Source organism: Plodia interpunctella, chromosome 20 (genome assembly GCF_027563975.2).
Source record: "Plodia interpunctella isolate USDA-ARS_2022_Savannah chromosome 20, ilPloInte3.2, whole genome shotgun sequence".
NCBI classification, from domain to species: domain Eukaryota; kingdom Metazoa; phylum Arthropoda; class Insecta; order Lepidoptera; family Pyralidae; genus Plodia; species Plodia interpunctella.
The window spans coordinates 6139318-6159917 of record NC_071313.1 but is presented as its reverse complement, the minus strand read 5'-3'; the positions used below and the strand labels follow the sequence as shown (position 1 = coordinate 6159917).

General features: G+C 35.7%; 2 protein-coding genes across 4 annotated transcripts; one reads left to right on the top strand and one right to left on the bottom strand.

Annotated features, from left to right (window-relative positions):
- Positions 1-959: 959 nt before the first annotated feature.
- Positions 960-19776, top strand: LOC128678751 (probable protein phosphatase 2C T23F11.1). Of its 3 annotated transcripts, none has more exons than XM_053760518.2 (8): positions 960-1131; positions 3996-4186; positions 4524-4621; positions 6876-7028; positions 7446-7626; positions 14239-14330; positions 14734-14907; positions 18354-19776. In XM_053760518.2, exons 1-8 carry the CDS (start codon positions 1106-1108, stop codon positions 18450-18452), a joined length of 1014 nt encoding a protein of 337 aa, XP_053616493.1. In that variant the 5' UTR covers positions 960-1105; the 3' UTR covers positions 18453-19776. The 3 variants fall into 3 exon arrangements, with proteins under 3 accessions (XP_053616493.1, XP_053616496.1, XP_053616495.1); XM_053760521.2 differs by lacking the exon at positions 18354-19776 and adding an exon at positions 16081-18226; XM_053760520.1 differs by lacking the exon at positions 960-1131 and adding an exon at positions 2152-2339.
- On the bottom strand, positions 8652-13958 carry LOC128678750 (uncharacterized). Its single transcript, XM_064436615.1, has one exon. The coding sequence runs from the start codon at positions 13356-13358 to the stop codon at positions 12246-12248; it is 1113 nt and encodes a 370-aa protein (XP_064292685.1). The 5' UTR covers positions 13359-13958; the 3' UTR covers positions 8652-12245.
- Positions 19777-20600: the final 824 nt, after the last annotated feature.

The following is a 20600-nucleotide window of genomic DNA, read 5'->3' as shown; positions in this document are numbered from 1 at the left end:
CCTGTTTGCAAAATTAGGTACAGTGTATGTAACTATTAGACAGGAACAGTAAAGTGCTGCGGTAGCGGTAGGTGAAGGGACAGGAGAAAGCAAAAAAAAAAGGATTGTACATATAAAGGTAGTATTCTGGACTATATGTAGATCCAGAAAATTACAATCCCTAGTTGACCTTCAAATAAAAACATGTTTTCGCTTCGTTTTCGCATCGTTCCTGTCATCCTACTGTGATATTGCCTCAGCCAGAAGATTTATTATATAAGCCTATGGCCGCTTTGATGATGCAACAAAAATTACTGAGCATCAGCTAGCGCGGTCAGCAGAAAAACATTATTTATGGTCAAGTATGTTAATTTATTTATAAGTTAGTAGGTAGTTCATTTAATTAATAGTTTATATACCTACGTATATACGTAGGTATATAAACTATTAATTAAATGACATTGGACATATAGAATTTTACCTAGGTATATAAATATATATATAAATATATATAAATACCTAGGTATATAAATATATATAATTCTTCAAGAATGTCCAACGGAAAAAATAGAAAAATTGTAATCAAATTTGAAGCGTCATTTTGTGAGCGATTTGAATCGCGCGTAATTTTTTTCAGTTCCTTGGGAATTTTGAGAATTCCTCTCGCTTCCTATGGATTATATAATATTATATAACAACTTTCTGCGTCCAGCCAACTGTCTGTGCTACTCCACGGAGTACCTACAATGGAATTAGTTGGTACTCTGATTGTACGAAGTACTTATTAATTCCATGGTATTTACTAATTCCATGGAATTGGTCAGCTGTGGAAAAGTTTTATTGGTGCCTAAGTATTGATTTGGATTTTTTTTTATAATAAAATATCACGACCTTTTTGGGAACTAAACCTTAGTAGTTTTATTCATAAAGTAAAAAAAAAACATTGTTTCTTTAGTTGATAGGTAAGTCATTAAATAAAATGTGTTAATGTCAAAATTATTGGCAAAGTGAACGGCCTGTTGCCTATTTGTTTATTTTATTTTGGTATTTTTTATGTAAATTGATGTTTACATTATAATTTAACAACATTTTTCAATGAAAACACAGTTCGTACGTCATCGCAGCCATGTTTAGTGCGTCGAAATTGATAAGGTCTGTGTTCTTATAGCAATGTTTGTCTGTTAGACCAATGGTATCTGTTACAAATTCATACCATTTATATTATAGGTATATACCAGAACAAGTAAGCCTACTTCTTAAAAAAAATGTAACTTATATGGTTCATGGTGTATGTTTACTCAGTCTATAGTGCGTAGGGTCATACTGTGTGGTGGTGGGGTATGATGGTGCCTGCCACTGTGTGGCCCGCACAGTGGCAGGCACGAAATGAGGCCTACTTGAGTGAGACGCATTTACATAAAAAGTAATAATTAAAAAACATCGTGGTAAAGGAAGAACGGAACCAAATGAATGAAATGGAAATTTAGAACGATTTTGCACCCAGAACACATCTTTAAAATATAGTTATGAATGCCTGTATGCTAGAGGGAAGTAGTTGGCACATTGTATGTTTTTCTTTTCTCTCAGAGCAGCATGGAAGAAAACTTCAACTCAATTATTACTATTTACGCTAAGAATGTCCTACTTACGCAGGTAAGTTGCATTTAAATAGAAAATTTTAAGTGGGTAGGCAAAAATGACTTAAAGTCTGAGTTTGAAATGAAACAAAACTTCTTTGATTAACTTTGCTTCATTTTTAACGCAGGCGCGTTTTATCTTGATCCAAGAAGTTTGTTACTTAAGGATCTGTAATAAATCCGGTAAACCACATTAAAAAATTCCGATTTATGGTATATGTTCTGTACATTCTTTGCTTCTTTTCTGTATCAACAAAAGTACAAAAAGGAATAATTTATTTTTAATAAACGAAATATAATTAGGTGTAAGTACATAGTTTAATTATAATGGATATAATATTCAACGAAAGACAATTCTTGCTTGAATAAACAGTAATTTACTTACTCGTAGTCCCGTCTTCTGCTGGGTCTATAGTTCAAAACTAGAGACGATGGCTGTATGGGCCCTATTTCCCATTGCCTTTCCGTATGGATAAATTAAATTAAAAAAATGTCTATGGTTTAAAGACTTGACATATTTTGTCAGTCAGTTCAGTTCTGTCAGTTTGGCGTTTGTTTGATATTTACGCATTTTGTCTTGCGAAGTTAATTCAATCGGAAAATTTATAATTTCGAGCGGTAGCGTTGATTTTGTGTTTATTAAATTATAAGATAGGATTAGTGGAAATACTATCTTTTAAATATATTACAATATCGGGATATCGTTTAGGAAAAACAAATCAGGTACGACTGGTAACTACTACCTATTTTGCTTGTAATGTTGTTTTTATATTAATTAATAGTGATAAAAATGTTTATTTATGATAACAGTTATTGAAGCTCTTTTAATATATGAGTTCGTTTACTCGTTAAATGTTTTCATTTAAAGACAATGATGTTGCAAAATGGTGTTTTTGAAAAATTCACCATGACATCAGGGTATTAGTCATTGATATATTTTTTCTAATATACTTATTGAAGTTTGACCTATAGTTTAATAATTAACACAATTCCCCATTTACCTACAGTATTAGTTATAGTAATTTTTTTTTCAATAATAATAGATCAACTGTTGAAAGTAAGCATGCTTGTGTCTGACTTTCAACAGAAAAAGCTGTAAAATTGGTTTTAATTGCATACTTCGTATTATACTATCCTGAAGCTGAACCCTTATAAGGCCACATATATTTATCATTTTCTTTTATTGTAAAAGTTCAAGATGTGTAATATGCATGTAAATCACAAAATAATCTTTTGAGTAGTAATGAAGGTCTTATTAATGGTGTTATTAGAAAATTGTAAATTAGACTTAAACCATTATTTTATATCTTTACTTAGCAAATAGATATTCATTATCAAATAAAAAACATAGGTATTACTTTTTGATATTTAAGGGCTGGCTATTTTCATTAAAAAAAATCACTTACACTTTATTAGGGCTATAGTTAATTGGATTTGGTTAAACTAACACAAAAGGGAAATCTATTGAGAGTAATTAAATATATATTAATTAAATCTATTGAGAGTACAGCCTACTTGGCATGCAGAGATGTACCCAAATTAAGGAAACAAAAAGAATAAAAGTAAATACAATTCAAAATATCTTTATTCTCTATAAAAATAACAACAGTACAAAAGAGTAACAATGTTACATTGAACTAATGGCGGGCGGATTGCTAAGCAATCTCTTCCAGCCTACCTTTGTGTAGTGAGAGAGGAGGACAGAAGATATTAACACAGCACAGCCTCTAATAATAATATAAACATTTACATATATAAGATGGAACAAAACACCTATTTTATATAAAGTGGATCCCTTTAAGTTAATTTTAAAATTAATACATTTAAAAAGTAGTTGTCAGTAACATCCACTTTAATGTATATGAAAAAGCACTTTTTTTAAGTGTTAATAAATTTGTAACATATCTTAAATGGTTGGGTCATACTCTATACCTACTCAAGGTACTAGATTCACTTCACCCTACTAATATTATAAATTTATATTATAAATGTGAAAATTTGTAAGGATGTATGTGTATATGTTTCATATTTTACCATTTAGGTATTTTGTAAAACTGGTACTTTTATAATTAACTATTTGTTCCGCCACGAACTTAGACCTCACGGACACAATAATAACTTAACCGATTTAGTTGGACCATGAACTTAAAAATTTTAGACAGATCCTACATACATTTCAAATTTCATCAAAATCACACCAACAGTTCGAAAGTTAATGCAAAGATTCCGTTACAAACATACAAAAAATGTATTTTCGCCCCAAGTTAAGATGAGCATGAGGGAAGAGAAAAATAACTTACTTTGGGGCTAGCTGAATCTGTGTGATTTACCCTAATATATTTATTTTATTTAAATACAAGAGGATAACTTTTGTTCCAGAGTGATGGGCCAGACCCTATCGGAGCCGGTGACAGAGAAGCAGTCATCAACATGCCAGGACAACCGGTACCTCGTGGGCTCCTCCTGCATGCAGGGCTGGAGGGTGTCGATGGACGATTCCCACACACATATACTGTCACTCCCGGATGACCCAGGAACAGCATTCTTTGCTGTCTACGATGGACATGGTGGTATGATTTTGTTGCTAGAATATTATTATTATATGTCGTAATACAAGGCTTGTTGACAGTCATTTGAGACTTGCGTGGGGATGTAGGTCCAACCTGTTTAGTCGCATGAAATCCACTTTTTCAAAATTTGGTATTTTTTATTTCACCAAAAGTCAATGTATCAACTCAATCTAAAACACACAGCCTAAACTGCTGCTGTCCAGAGATTACAAATTGTGATACTCCTAGTGTTGCAGCGCCCACTTACTATCAAGTGGGCCGCATGCCTGTTTGCTTGCACAGAAATAAAAAAAAATCTATTAAGTATTATGTAACATTTTTATTATTGATCTTCTAGGATCAAATATAGCGGAGTACGCCGGCAAGCATTTGCACAAGTTTATAACCGCCCGGCCGGAGTACCACTTGGGCAACATCGAGGAAGCGCTTAAACAGGTAACTTTTTGTTACATACAAGTAGACAGCGTTTTCTTTTTCGTACAAGCATTTTTATTGACATTTCCTAAGCGTTATCTGTAATTATCACTTCATAATCAAGTAAGGCGGGAAACTAGGCTATTTTGATAGCTATTTCAATAGAATATTTGTATATTTCTCGTGTTAGTGTGGGAGTGGTAGTAATTAGTGTGTCAGCTGCATCTCCGCGAGTGTTAGAGTCGATCAAGGGAAAGGGCTATGGGATTGAGATTTTTGAATCTGATGTTGAGTTAGTTTTTCAAAAATATAAGATTAGTTTCTAGCGTAATGTGTTATTTGCAAAGAATTTAAACTTTGTACTAACATCACAAATGTTACTTTTTACCGCAGTGACATTGACAACATATTTTCACGCAAAATTCTTGTGTATTGTGGAATAAAATTCAAGTAGGTACCTTTTTAATTGACTGCGCCAGAATGAGGATGAAACATGTACAAATTAAAAACTGTTGGCCTGTACCGTGGAAATATCGGTTTAAATAACACACGTGTATTAATCTGTAATACAAAAAAACCAAAACGAAATCTAAAAAAAGTGTAATCTGATTATTTTGTGTTCTTTTCTCCAAAGAGAAAAACGTGAACCGTGTGAGTGAACCCACAGGATCATTTCATGGCTCGTCTATCCGTATATCTGTCCTTTGTCTCTCAGGAACGCCTGAGGTTATCCTGTTTTTGACGACCTCGGTGGCGCAGTAGTAAAATGCTTGCCTCTGAAACGTGAGGTCCCGGATTCGATCCCCGTTTGGGTCATGATGGAAAATGATATTTTTCTGTTTGGCCCAGGTCTTGGATGTTTATCTATATATGTATTGTTATAAAATATAGTATCCCACAACGCAAGTTTCGAACTTACTTTGGGGCTCAATCTGTGTGATTTGTCCTAATATATTTATTTATTTCTTTAGTTGTATCCGGTATTTGAAATAGATAGGTGTACGGTCACATTCAGTTGCTAAAAATCATAAGTCAACACTATGAAAAGGTTTGTGTCCCATATTTTACGATTTCACAGAGGAATCAAAACATGTAGGAACCTGTCCCGTTGAGATAGAATAATAAAATTTGGTTAACAAGGCGTTTACGAACACTTGACCGTTAATTTGGTTTAATCTGTTCTGCATCTGGGTGATATCACCTACTATTTTTTATTAATTAATTTTAAGCAATAGTCTACTCCTTTTATAACGTTTTATCTTTATCACATTAAAGATGACATCACACCGTCAAGTCTTTCCTTGAAACTTAAAGAAATTCCAACTTAAAATGTCGTTAGCAACTTGATAATAATGAAAATGCAAATTATTCGGGTCAAGTTCATAACACATTCTTGTAATAACTCAGTGAAGCGGAAACTAATTATGAACTTGACTTTTGCGAAGTGTTGTCGTAGTGTCGATATTTTTTTAATTTTTAGTATCAATAAAATCATATATACCGACTGAAATAACGAGGAAATCCTAGCAATGATGTTTGTCTATTGCATAATCGGTAATTTTGTTAGATAACAAAACTCGATAATATTATTTTCAATACTAACATTTATTTTGGACTATGGATATCGATAGCCTAAAGCTATCGGTACTACAACAAACTCAAATATGTATGTAAACCGACCGTAAAGTAGTCAAGTGGACACGTAGACTGATGAGAAAAATAGACCGATCGTTCCGGAGGGGATTGCCTATCGATACTATTGCTTTAGCTACAAGTTTCGATATTGTATCGATAGGCATCACTACTTTCACGTGTTTCGTTTACGTGCGAACTATTTTTATACACGCAATTAATTTGGCTATATTTAGCGCTTGACAGTCAAGGTATAATGTGTTAAGATTTTTATAAGTTTTTATTTGGTTACTAATAACGTCACGTTTCGTAATTAATGTTTAGATTATATCTAGGTATTATCAATGGGTGTGATTTGGTCTAAATTTAAATTTATTTACTAGATTGCCGTGGGTGTAGCACGTGGGCGGAGCTGCGGCTGCCGGAACAATTATTTTTCCGGGAATAAGTTATTGTGTCATTCTCCGCACTTCAAACTACACGTATGCCAAATTTCAAGAAGATTGGTTAAGTAGATAATGCTTGAAAAGATAACAAAATACAAATAAACAATCGAACTGACTTTGGCATTTATAATATTAGTTGAGATGAATAAATCGTTCCGTACTGAGACCAATATCAATCGCTTCTGCCATTGTTTCAGGGTTTCCTCGACCTGGACCAGGCGATGCTCGAGGAGGACATGCTGCAGGAGAAGGTTGCTGGCAGCACTGCAGTGGCTGTGCTCATCAAAGACAACACACTCTATTGTGCCAATGTCGGGGATTCCCGCGCCATAGCCAGCGTTAGGGGAACGGTATGTATCATGGTCGTAGCGAGGTACGGGCAGGGAGAAGGAGCGGAACTACACTTCTCCCTTTGCAAGCAATGCAAGTTTAAACCTAAGAAACTAAGAAGCTTGAAGGCTGGCATGTGAAATCAAAAATCAAAATAAAAAAAAAAAAAACGGATATCATCAAAAAATAATAATTATGTTGGGGTCTAAAAACTATTTTTTGTAAAATTAAGGTCTGTATGTTTGTCATCACGCACTGGATGGAATATGAGGCAGATTTCACAGTTGTATAGTGGATGGTCACATAAAATCTGGTATAGGTTGCATCGCTGCTCAAAACGCTCCAACCCAACATATTGACACTAGTTATGAGAAAAAATAAATAAGCAACGGGCAAAAGCTAGGAAAGAATATTTTGATTTTTTTATTCAATTCCAGGTTGAACCACTCTCGTACGACCACAAGCCGAACAATGAAGAAGAACTGCGTCGTATCACGGCGGGTGGCGGCTGGGTGCAGCTCAACCGTGTCAACGGCAACCTGGCCTTGTCCCGCGCTCTGGGGGACTACGTCTTCAAGAGGAACTACAGGCTGTCGCCGCAGGAGCAGATCGTCACTGGTGAGACACTTCATCATCTACTTTACAGCCTTATTCTTCAGCCTCATACTCCAGGTACCAAAGGAATAAGGGGAGAAATCCTTCAACCATGACTGAACGGTCCATAAAGTATGGTACTTTTTTGACCAAAACTTTTTTGGGCAAATTCCATATGAAGATGACTATTTGGCCTTTGAAGGCACTAGGTTATTGATGCTTCAAAATCATGACTAAACGGTCCATAAAGTATGGTACTTTTTTGACCAAAACTCTTTTGGGCAAATTCCATATGAAGATGACTATTTGGCCTTTGAAGGCACTAGGTTATTGATGCTTCAAAATGAGGACAAATTGGCAACTTCGCTGCATCACTATCGGCTGGGTGCAGTTCAACTGTGTCAACGGCAACCTAGCATTGTCACGTGTTCTGGAGGACTACGTCTTTAAGAGGAACAGGCTGTTGCCACAGGAACATATCGTCACTGATGAAACACTTCATCATCAACATTATCGACAGCCATTTAATCGTCCCTCCTGCTGGGGCATAGGCCTTCCTTATGAATGGATAAAGAGTATGGGCCATGACGCACCATGTGGGCTTATTGTGGATTGGCGGGTTTTAACGACTGCAAATACAACTGGGAACAACCGCGTAACGTGCCTTCTGAAACACGTAGGAGCTCAAGATACATTTTTAGTCACCCATCTTAGGGAGAGTGTCTGTTGTGACCGCCACTATCACAGTTGGCCAGGCCAACCATGATTAATCATACATCTAAATCTTCTTCAGGATCCCGCTATCTATTGGTGAAAACCGTACCAAATTCCAACTGGTAGTTTATCGCTGCACATACAGACGTACGTGTCGACCTCTTTTTATATTATACAGGGTGATTTTTTTATACATTGGCATTATTTTATCTACATGCTCAGTCCATGGAACAACTTTTCGTATGGAAGCAACCTTGAAATCTCGAAAAAGAAAATCAGCTGATCCATAATTTTTCCACAAGTTAGGTATTTATTTATTTATTTATTTATTTATTTATTTATTTATTTATTGGGAATAACTAACAGCTACATTATGTGTACTTATAAATAGTAATAATACAAAGAGTTAATGATAATGTAGCCCACAACGTTATTCTCAGCTTAACAATTATAGTGTGGGCTGCTAACTAAAAATATAAAAGTGTGTTTAATTAAATAGTTACATTAATAATTAAAAAAGAAAAAGAAATAGTAATGGTAATAGAAGATTAAACAAACAAAAGAAAACAATTATTACAATTACTAAGTGAGAGAGAATTACAAAAGAGTTAATCTTTTAAAGATTAGATTTTTAAATTTAGATAAACTGCATGCAAGAACATCTATATCTACAAAGTTATTATTATACGATTCCATCATGCGACGAAGGGGGGCTCTTAGTCCACTGTTAGTGCGACATGTATTAATTGCAAACAGGGGACGAGAGCGAACCTTCCTCGTAATAGCATTCCTAGGTACAATATAGCGCAATTTATTCACAATTTCGTTACAGTCAAAAAGGTTATTTACTATTTTATGTAGGGTACAAGCTTCAAGGTACCTCCGTCTATCACTAAGTGTGAGCATGTTGTATTTATTAAGTAACAAAGGATAGGGAAGGTAGCGCTTGAATAGCCTGTAATGCATGGCATTTAAGAACTTCTTCTGCAATCTTTCAATAGCATCAACATATTTGTTGTAATATGGATTCCATATGGGCACAGCATATTCTAGTTGGGAGCGAATAAGAGTTTTATACAGATACAGATATGTGGAGGTTCGTTTGAATTCCGTAGTGGAACGAAGAACGAAGCCATACATTTTGAAAGCATTATTTACAATGTTTTCTACGTGTCTATCCAAACATAGTTTAGAGTCCAAATGAACACCCAGGTCCCTCACGGTCGACACCTTAGTTAGGGCTGTGTCATTCAATTTATAAATAAACGCTATTTTATTTAGTTTTTTTGTAAATGTTATTGTATTACACTTACTGATGCTCAACTGTAATTTGCTATTATGACAATAGATAGAGAGCCTATCAAGATCTTGTTGTAACTCGAGACAGTCATTTATACTGTTAACTGCCTTGAAAACTTTGAGGTCATCTGCGTATAGTAGAAAGTTAGAGTGATGAAAGCATTGTTTTATATCATTAATAAAAATTATGAATAACAAAGGCCCCAATATCGATCCCTGAGGGACCCCGGAGGTGATCAAAACTCTCTTGGATTGATATCCGTTGACGACAACGCTTTGAGACCTATTAGAGATATACGATTCAAACCAACGTAGCAAATTTCCACGGATTCCATTGTAAGCTATCCTGTTTAAAAGCAGTTCATGGTCAACTTTGTCAAAAGCTTTTTTGAAATCCGTGTAACCCACATCAACCTGTACGCCACGATCCATTTGTTCAAAAAGAAAATTAGTAAAAACAGTTAAATTTGATACAGTAGATCTTTGTTTGACAAAACCGTGCTGCTCCTGGATTATGGCTTTATGTAAAATTGGGTAGACTATATTGTGAACCAGCCGTTCAAACAATTTCGCTAGTGTGCATAAGATGGAGATAGGTCTGTAATTCTCACAGACATGTTTAGGGCCACTTTTGTGGATAGGAGTTATGTTAGCACGTTTCCACAATTCAGGGAATACTCCCTCGTCTAAACACTTATTGTAGATTATGCATAGGGGCCGGCAAATAAATTTAGCAGTTCTATTAAATAACAGTGGTGGAAGGCCATCCGGTCCAGGACCTTTTGAAGTATCCAATGACTGCAACTCTTTCAAGATATCAGTTTCACTTAGCCGAAGATTGGTTAAGAGAATATCGTCATTACTGAAATGATCAGGAGGCTGCCACTCTTTAAGTCTGGGTGAAGAAGATTCGAAAACAGATTGAAAAAAGTCAGAAAACATATTACATATAATTTCCGGGTCATTAGATTTTGCACTATTGTATTGCATTGTAGAAGGTATATTAGATTTAGATTTGCGATTGGTTATATACGTCCAAAAACTTTTCACATTATTATTTATATTATCTTCAACTGAGTTTATGTATTTACTATAGCACTCGTCACACTTGGCTTTGAACTCCTTTCTACATTGTGAGAATAATTCGTAGTCCTTCTGATTTTTAAATTTTTTCCACCTCACCCAGGCTTTTTCTTTCATTTTACATAATCTGATCAACCTATGAGAAAACCAAACGGGATAAGAACTGAATTTGGAAGTAGACAGTGGGGTGTGGTCTTTTATTATGTTATCTAGGGTATTCATAAAAACTTCAAGGGCCATTTCTGAAGGAAGATGACCCAGCAAATTATTCCAATCAGTACTCTGAATAGCTGAATTAATTAATTCGTAATTTGCCTTATAAAAATTATATTTGGTCCTGGGTCGTCTTTTCAAAGATTGTACTGCGTGACTAACATTACAGTGGGCAACAAATGGGGGGTGGTGAGATTGGGCTGTTAAGAGGGGGTTAACACTTTGTAGAAACGTCGGAACATTAGACAGAAATAGATCTAGGATTCTGCCAAGTTCATTTAAATAACCATTGTACTGTGAGGCTTCGAGCACTGATAAGAGATTAATAAGCAGCAAACACTTTGCGGTTGAGCCTTCAGGATTAAACGCAACAGGAACTCCACTAATAGAACCAGGCAAGGAATTTGAAGTCCATTTGATGTCGGGCATATTGTAGTCTCCTACTATAAAATAGCTATCAATGTCCGACGTTATAAGAATTTTCTCCAATATATCAAAGTGGGTCTCATACATATCCGTTGGGGTTTGAGGCGGTATATATGATGCACTAATCATATGTTTTTTTGCTTTGTTGAGACTAGGTATTTCTATTATAATGTGTTCAATCCTACTAGGTTGGGACGGATCCATGGCAGATGAATATGATAGTGTGGGTCTGAGACTCCGAAGTACAGCCACTAGCACCCCGCCACCATCATTTTTACCCGTAGCAACACGATCTCGGTCCAGTCGGAACACAGTATATCGTTGGTCTATGAATTCGTTACTGTCAATGTCGGGCGTCAACCAAGTTTCAGTGAGTATTATGACATCGTAAGAGTTAGATAGAATATTCATATAAAGCGTGTAAAGCTTAGTACGAAAACCTCCACAGTTCTGGTAGTAAATAGACAAATTATTATTACTTTGAACTGAGCTATCCATAATCAGATTGTACTACAATATTTTCGTATATGTTAAAAAGTAGTAAATAAAAGGTATGCTGTGCCTTTGAGTTATATTTATAGTTTAGAGAAAGATTACACAAGAGTGATATACAGGTAATGTTGAATATAAAAAGCATATGAATGTCCATGCATATGACTTGTAAGTATGAGGTTTTAACACGGTAACTTATGTATATTGTTAAATAATAAAAAAAGCAAAAGTTAATAACTGTGGTAAAATTATTTAAAAAAGAAAAATTTCATAACGAACAATTTTTTTTAAATATATTGTCTGCAAACAGATACATAATTTTACTATATGAATATTGCGCTATATTATGGAAAATAATAAAAGTAAAAGTTAAAAATAAAATTAATAATAAGCAAAATGAAAGAACAACCATATTTTTATGTTGATTGAACATTATTTGTTGAAAAAATCCTCGCGAGATCGCCTTCGCCTCGGACCGCAAGAGCTGGACTGTCGTCCTTCTCCCGCAGAAGTATTGTTCCGTTTTTAATCCACACATACTTGAAGTGGTGTTCCCTGGCGGCTTCCCGGCATTTACGAAATAACTGTTTTCGTTTCAAAGTCAGATGTTCGTTAATAAATATTGTCGTAGGAGTTCCAGGTATGCCAAGTTTGTCCGTCTTTAATAACTTTACTTTACGGAAGCTACTTAAAAAGTTATCTCGCTGTAACCGTGTCATGAATTTTACAATAATATTTTTTGGTTGGCTACTTCCTTGTTGGGCATGTGGGACGCGATGGACGGAGACAATATCTCGCTGAGTAACCTGGGCCTTGACGACAGCGCCGATGGCATCAACAATGCCCATCAAGTTCTCGTTGCGACGCTCTGGTACGTTGCATATTTCAATATTGCATTGTCTGGCTTGCTGCTCTAATGCGTCAATCTTTAACTCAAATTGTGAGATAGCCGCGCTGGTATGCTCGCCTGAGGTTTTTGACAGTTCATCGACACGTCTAGTGAGATCACTTTGCTCTTCAGACTGGGATATGACTGAACATTTTAAGGATTTCAATTCTGCATCCAAAGAGCTGACCGTCGTTTTGAGTGAAGCGTGATCCTGTCTGAGAGATTTAATTTCGGATTTTATTTCACCAAGACTAACACGTATATCATCTCTTATGGCTGAGATGTTAGCGTTAATGTCAGTACGCCACTGGTTTAGTGTTTCCATGAGTAAGCTAAATCTATCACTGGTACAAGGTTTTTCGTTGTCAAATATTTCACAGGAGACATCCATTGTATCGAATGTGCTTTCAGACGCCGGAATTTGATGTTGTCTCACTGGAGTATTTAAATTAAATCCTTTGCGTCTAGTTACGTTTGTACACGTAGGGCAGCTCCAACTGGTGCGGTACTCATTGGTGAGTGTGAGGAAGTGATCTTGTTTTATATTAAGACAGTCGCTATGAAACTTTCCCTCACACAGGAAGCAGGCAAGATAATTATCATCGTGGTTAATTAGTCTGTGACAACCTTTACAATCCATGCTGATTGTGGAGATTAAAATTGCGCGAAATAGTAACAAAATATTATATTTGCCGTATTTATAATGATAGTGTAAAAAGGTATGGTAGCGACATCTATTGGTTAGATACTCATAGCGCCATCTAGCGGATGCACATTAAACCACTCAAATGTTAAAAAGGTTCTCGAGCTCGGACGTCAAGGTGCTGGGTGCTTTGCTAAGCACGACGCTAGTAGTGCCATCTAGTTGTAGTTATAAAAGTTCTTATAAGCTAATCAATAGGTGACTTGCAAAAATAAACAAATCAATTATCCACGATAACACAAATAATATTAAATTACGTAAGTTCTATATTGATCACTGTTGATTATCGTTCACTGAATAAATTTGGTGGATACCACCTAAATAGAACACCAGAAGCAGTCACAGGCACTCAGATTTCCAAACACTAATGTTTTAACAGTTTGTTATGCTCAGTCACTTTTATACACTGTTCACTAAGTTTCAAGACTAACACGAAGGATAAACTTGTTAACTGTTGCAAAAATATGCGTTAAACAATTTTAATAATTATTTTAAGTACGAGCGTAATACAGGATGATGATTAGTAGCTAGCGCCCTCTAGCGAACTGATTATACTGACTGAGGTATTTAACCTTTAATAGAACAGCTGATTTATTTTCGCGATTTCGGATTTACCTCCATATTAAAAGTTGTTCAGAATCATGGACTGAGCATGTAGACCAAATATTGCTAATGTATTAAAAGTCACCTGTATAACGACGAGGATTCCCACATGTAGATAGATGGTGTGGTCACAGCCCTTGGCTGTGTCTATCACGTAAGGGATAAAGGCATACTATCTAATCTGCAAACTATAAATATTTGTCACAAATTGCAGCGTTCCCCGACGTGCAAGTGAGGCAGCTGAATGACGACTGGGAGTTCATTGTGATCGCCTGCGACGGCATCTGGGAGGTGTTGTCTAACGAGGTGCGAATATATGACTAATTAATCTTTATTGATAGTTTTAATGTACAAATTGACAGTTTAGACGACAATGCATTATGACACTAAAATATCTCCTCTTAAATCACCATCTATTAAAAAAACCTCAGCAGAATCCGTTGCGTAGTTAAAGATCAAAACACATAGGGACAGACAGCGGGAAGCGACTTTGATTTATACTATAATAGCTGCGCCCCGGGGCTTCGCTCCCGTGGGAATTTCGGGATAAAAAGTGCCCTATGTGTTATTCCAGGTTATTTTCCATCCGAGTACCAAATTTCATAACAATCGCTCCAGTAGATAGTGCGTGAAGAGGAACAAACAGTCTTACTTTCGCATTTATAAAAATTAGGATAGTGAAGAGTTTTAACCCTCTAAAACGGCTTAGGAGGTGATATCCTTCTGCCGCGTGCGTTTGCTGAGCGGCTGGGAGCCCCACGCGGTGTGCGAGGCCCTCATGCAGCGCTGTCTCGCTCCCAACTCCGCGTGCGGCGGCCTCGGCTGCGACAACATGACTGTGCTGCTGGTGCTGCTGGCGCCCTTCCCCAGCTCCGTCGCTCCGGTGAGTTACAGGATATGTTGCTGACGTCATCGTGTGTGCAGCTGTCTCGCTCCTCGGCTGCGACAACATGACTGTGCTGCTGGTGCTGCTGGCGCCCTTCCCCAGCTCCGTAGCTCCGGTGAGTTACAGGATATGTTGCTGACGTCATCGTGTGTGCAGCTGTCTCGCTCCTCGGCTGCGACAACATGACTGTGCTGCTGGTGCTGCTGGCGCCCTTCCCCAGCTCCGTAGCTCCGGTGAGTTACAGGATATGTTGCTGACGTCATCGTGTGTGCAGCTGTCTCGCTCCTCGGCTGCGACAACATGACTGTGCTGCTGGTGCTGCTGGCGCCCTTCCCCAGCTCCGTAGCTCCGGTGAGTTACAGGATATGTTGCTGACGTCATCGTGTGTGCAGCTGTCTCGCTCCTCGGCTGCGACAACATGACTGTGCTGCTGGTGCTGCTGGCGCCCTTCCCCAGCTCCGTAGCTCCGGTGAGTTACAGGATATGTTGCTGACGTCATCGTGTGTGCAGCTGTCTCGCTCCTCGGCTGCGACAACATGGCCAGTTGGCTCGGCGACGCTGGAACAGTATATACGAAATATATCGATGATATATTTTCTCTTCATAAGGCGTGTAGTTCCCGCTATAATAGGAGCTATTCATGTCGCTCTTGTCGATGTTTACTATCTCCACTGTTGAGGCACTTGTCTTCCTTATGGATGAGGAGGTCGGGTAATGACTCATGGACCAGGACCGTAAGTGGATTGGTTGGATTTGACGACTTCAAATACTGTTTGTACTACTAGCGGCGTAACGTGTCTTCGAATGTACCTTGATAGCTGATAGGCAATGATAGTATTTCCAAAGCGGTTTACGGCAGCGGTCGTAAAATCACAGCAAAAACAAAATTTATTATTTTAGTTGGTATTTAGGTAAGGATATCAGCATTTGGTGTTGAATGAAGAAACAATATTGGTATATCTAGGCCCAAACACAAAAGTAGGTTTTAAATTTGAATCGGTTGAAAATCCGAAATGTGTTATATTGTCATCAGTCTTTGAATAGTGTCTGTATGCTTTAGTTTGCATGTTGCATGTGTGCAGTCGTTTGCATGTCTTTCATATAATATTTTTTAAAATAAAAGTTAATTTAGTGCTTGCGTAGGTAATAATTGTAATATTTTCTCCGCAGAGCCCTTACAAATGTCTCGACAGGGGCCAGTATTGGAGCATGACTCCCACCCGTCGCTCTTTCTCTTAACAACGCAAAATGAACTTTATCACCATTGCACAAGCTTTAATTTCGAACATACAGTGTGTCTCTTGAACTGTGATTGTGCCCTTACTTTGGGACTTGGTGACATTTTTAACATTTATAAATTTTCAACAAACAGATTTTAAATATCTGAATTTTATTTATAAATTAATACACAATACATTACTTTAAATTAAATTATCAGCTGACTGCAATGTTGATAAAACTGGTTGAACATATTTCTATAAGAATATTTGTCACGTGTTAAAAATCTGCCAAGTTCTAAAATTAATTTCTGTAATTTTAATGACGTATTTGCCTTTTTTATAGTTTTGATATGTCATATTATGACGTTTTCATTTTCATATCGAAAGGTAAGACTGATTTGTGCCATGCATGTGTTATTGAGTAATTAATTGATTCATTACTATGATTCGATTATAAATGCGTAATAAAGTAACTATATAACCATCGATTTAATTTTCAGAAAATGAAAAAAAAAAAAAAACTTTGAAATGCTTGTCTGTTTGTCACCATTTCATCTCAGGAAATATATGGGTACAATGCAATTAATGTTATCAGGTATAATTTTTTATAGTAAAAGTAATATGTTTATGTTACCATGATAAATGTAGTTTATAATAACATATCTAGCCATAACGTGCTATCCAACAAAAGGTACTGGTTTAAAATGCTTCAGTTATTGATATGTTTAAATGTACACATACACTCAACGAGAATAAGAATTCTATTTTAAATTGAAGCATTGTTTCGGAGAAATGCAATGTTCGTGTACATTTCAAAGTGTTGATATTTAAAATAATTGTTTTGATATATGCACGTCTACGTTTGGGAAATTATGTATGTCAATCACTAATGGCTGTGTTATCATTCCTAATACTTGTTGTTAGTGTTACGCTTTCATATGCTTTTGTTGGTTCGCCTGCGCATGTCAAGCTTTTTGTTATAATTTTCGTGAAAAATTGTACTTAAAACGTTGAAAACCAAAAGTAGAGGCGGTCTATTTTTGTGATGTCAGTATATCGTATGATTTTTGAAGTATTGTATTTATTTCTGATAATAATATGAACATTTGATACTAATGTCATGATTTTGATTGTCTAAATATATTTGTATTTTTATAGCAATATTTTGTAATGCATGTTTTTTTTTTATGCATGAATTCAAAGAATTTACATTGGTAGTAGTATTTGATTCTTGTTCAGTAATTGTTTAGTGGTAATGACATATTCGTTTTTACAAAAAAAGTATATACTTGGAATGTTGCATCGGCTTTGACTTCGTTATTTGCATGTTTATATTATGTTTTTACATAATCAGAATTTAAAAAAAAGTGGACGACTTCGCTTACTTTTTACAAAATAAATATAACAAATTATAGCATTGTATTACAAAATAATATAAATCGCATGCTAACTAAAAAAATCTAATTGTGAATGATAACCAATTTATTAATGCTAGCTTTGTTTGTCACTTGTTTGCTTTTAATAAATTCTCTAAAATCATTTTTTCTTTCATTCACCCTGTAGTTTCAACTAGGAATTTTCAATACAATAGAATATATTTTTGTATATATTTTTTGTTTGAATGCGGCCATTCAAATATCAAAAAATCTCAGACTTGGCGTTAATCGCTATTGTGCTTTAAAAAACTTGTAGTTCAACTCTTTATCGAGTGTATTGCTAATTCAAGTCGCCTAAAGCCATCTAGGCTACTAGATGGCGGTATTCGAATGCGTCTACTGCTAAGTAGACGCATACACACTAGTGAACTCCGTTGAATAATAATACTTTGATCAAATTTTCATTAATAGAGGTGATAAATAGAAGTAATAAAGCAGTAATGAATAGGATTGTTGAATGTTTTGTCTGTGGTACCTAATGTTATAGCCGGGTAAGCATGAATATGAACATAATAATTTTCCTTAGGAACAGATCTTTTTTTAGCATCTATGTCCTTCTATACTCACTCTCAAATTTTGCATACATGTAGTACTTAAAATAGAGAAGAACAACAATAGAAAAAGTGTAGATAAAGCGTGAAAACAGAAAAATTGTTTACTTCTCGCATTTGGGGCATTGCCGGCCGCAACGCGAGGAATCCAGAACAGCAGACAAAAATATTTGATCACAAATATTTGTCCGCTCTGTACAAGCGTAACATTAATAGAAATGGCGATTTTCTTTCAGGACTCCCCAGTTCCAGTAGAGGACGAACTAGACAGTAAATTTATGACCAAAATGGACGACCTCTTATACGTAGAGGATGATGAAGACGACCTCAAGTGAAGACCAGACGTTGAATTTGTGTACATAGTTCTAAACCTCACCGTAATTAGGCTTGTTGAGTTTTATGGATGGGTTGCACTGTCAATTTTTACTTTAACGCTAAGTACGCCATTTTTACTTAACGTTAGCGGTGTGTCGGTTAAAATTAACGTCAAATTTGACGGTTCAACTCACCCTAAGTTGATGACTAGTGATGTTGATGTGGCGTTCTTTAATTTTCGGGAATGCACGAAAACTGTCAGGAATATATTACGTGTTACTTCAAAAAATTTCCGTGAAATTTTCGACTACCAACTTCGCGGCACATCACTACACACGATCCGGTGTCCACTGTTCACAGAATCATCTTTATCGAAAGCACGTTTCGCCGAAATGTATTTTTTATATCTCAAGTTACTTAAACTTTATTATCATGCTCTAACGTAATCTAACCTAATTATGTCAAGCAGAAATTAATTTACCCATTATTTTCATTCAAGCTTATTCAGATTTCGAGACACCAAAAAAAAAAAATATTCGACTTTATGTGCTTTCGATGAAGAGTGATTCTGTGAACTGTGTGATTTTTCAACACTTGTTCGTAATATTACATAACTAGTGTTTTGAGGCTTTTTGTTACACTTGTCGAATGTCGTATCACACATTTTTGTCTTATTTGTCGATCAATTGTATCACACACGCGTTCTTTGATCCGTAATATACTTGGCCATTTTATAGTGCTCGACTTTGCCTCGCGCCAATGTACTGTCTCGTATGTAATAAAATAACGGCCATGTGCATGCTTGCTTGTATCATAATATACCTACTATTCCGAGCCCTGAATAACCTCAAAACTTAAAAATGTGATTTTTAATACGATATCTAGGTTATTGATTTGATAAAGCTATCTATTTTGTTTTATTAAACTTTCCCTGAACAAAATGTACATAACTAGACATTTTTTTCGGTCTTATTGGCGAATTTGAATTGATTTTTACATTTTAGAAAGAAAGTGAATCTTGACCATTCCATTTGGTTGGTATTGCTATGGTAAAAAATGTATTTCGTTAATAATCCCTTTTCTTCACAGACTAAAGCTTATTTTAATATAATAAATGTGCGAAGTGACGCGCTTAGGTAACATGTTGTCAATTATTATTATTCTAAAATGTAAGATTAAGGAAAATGTTAAATTTACAACAGTAATATATAACGTAAGTTTTTAATTATTTATATACGTTAGGTATTTTTTACATGGGTTACTTACTAATATTTTTATTTTAATGTTAATTTATAATGTAATTTGATGCATGTATACTCGTTGTAATTGTCCCATAAGTTTGTTTGTCCCATTGTCACAAAACAAACTAACCTAAAACCTGCGCACTGGCGCATGACACGTGAATTTACGCCAATAATATGGGCCGGTTCGGACGAGAATACTTTTTACTCGGCGTTATAATTCCGCGTTGGCGATCTTCAACTTTGTATTTTCAAAAATATATTTTCGAAATGCGTTTCTGCATTTCACTTCTCACTATAGAGTCGATTGAAAGTGAGACGCAGCGAACCAATCACTTTGCGCTGTGGTTGTCGTTGCGACAATGCGTCTCACTCGTAACGACTCGATGGAGAGATATACTTAAATGGCAAAGTCGCACTACGCACACCGAACCGAAGATTACGCGAATTTATTTACAACGCGTTTCTTCTTCGAATATTTAAACGTTTTGTAAATGATTAAATGATCTCATCTGAGATGTTACCATTACATTAATTTTTATTTATGAATTATATTGACGGTGCAATAATGATAATCCAATATTTTGGGCACACATTTTACGACACTTTGCCCTATTTTCTTTATTTAGTATAAATAATATTTTAATGATTAGTTGAAAATGTAGGCTCCGTCCATATTTATTTGTTGTTTAGGATAACAGCATTTCATTATCTAAAAAGGCTTGTTAATTGTCACCACACATAGTTTTTGAATCTGTGTTTAAGTGTGGCCATATTAAATGTTAGTAGATGCATTTTCCGCATTTGTTTTTTTTTTTCAGATTTCTAATACGACTTACTAAAATCCTTGAAGATGTAAATTGATTTGTAAATAATTTAAATTACTTGTTTTGATGTGTTTGTACTGTTTGTAAATTGTGTGGATAG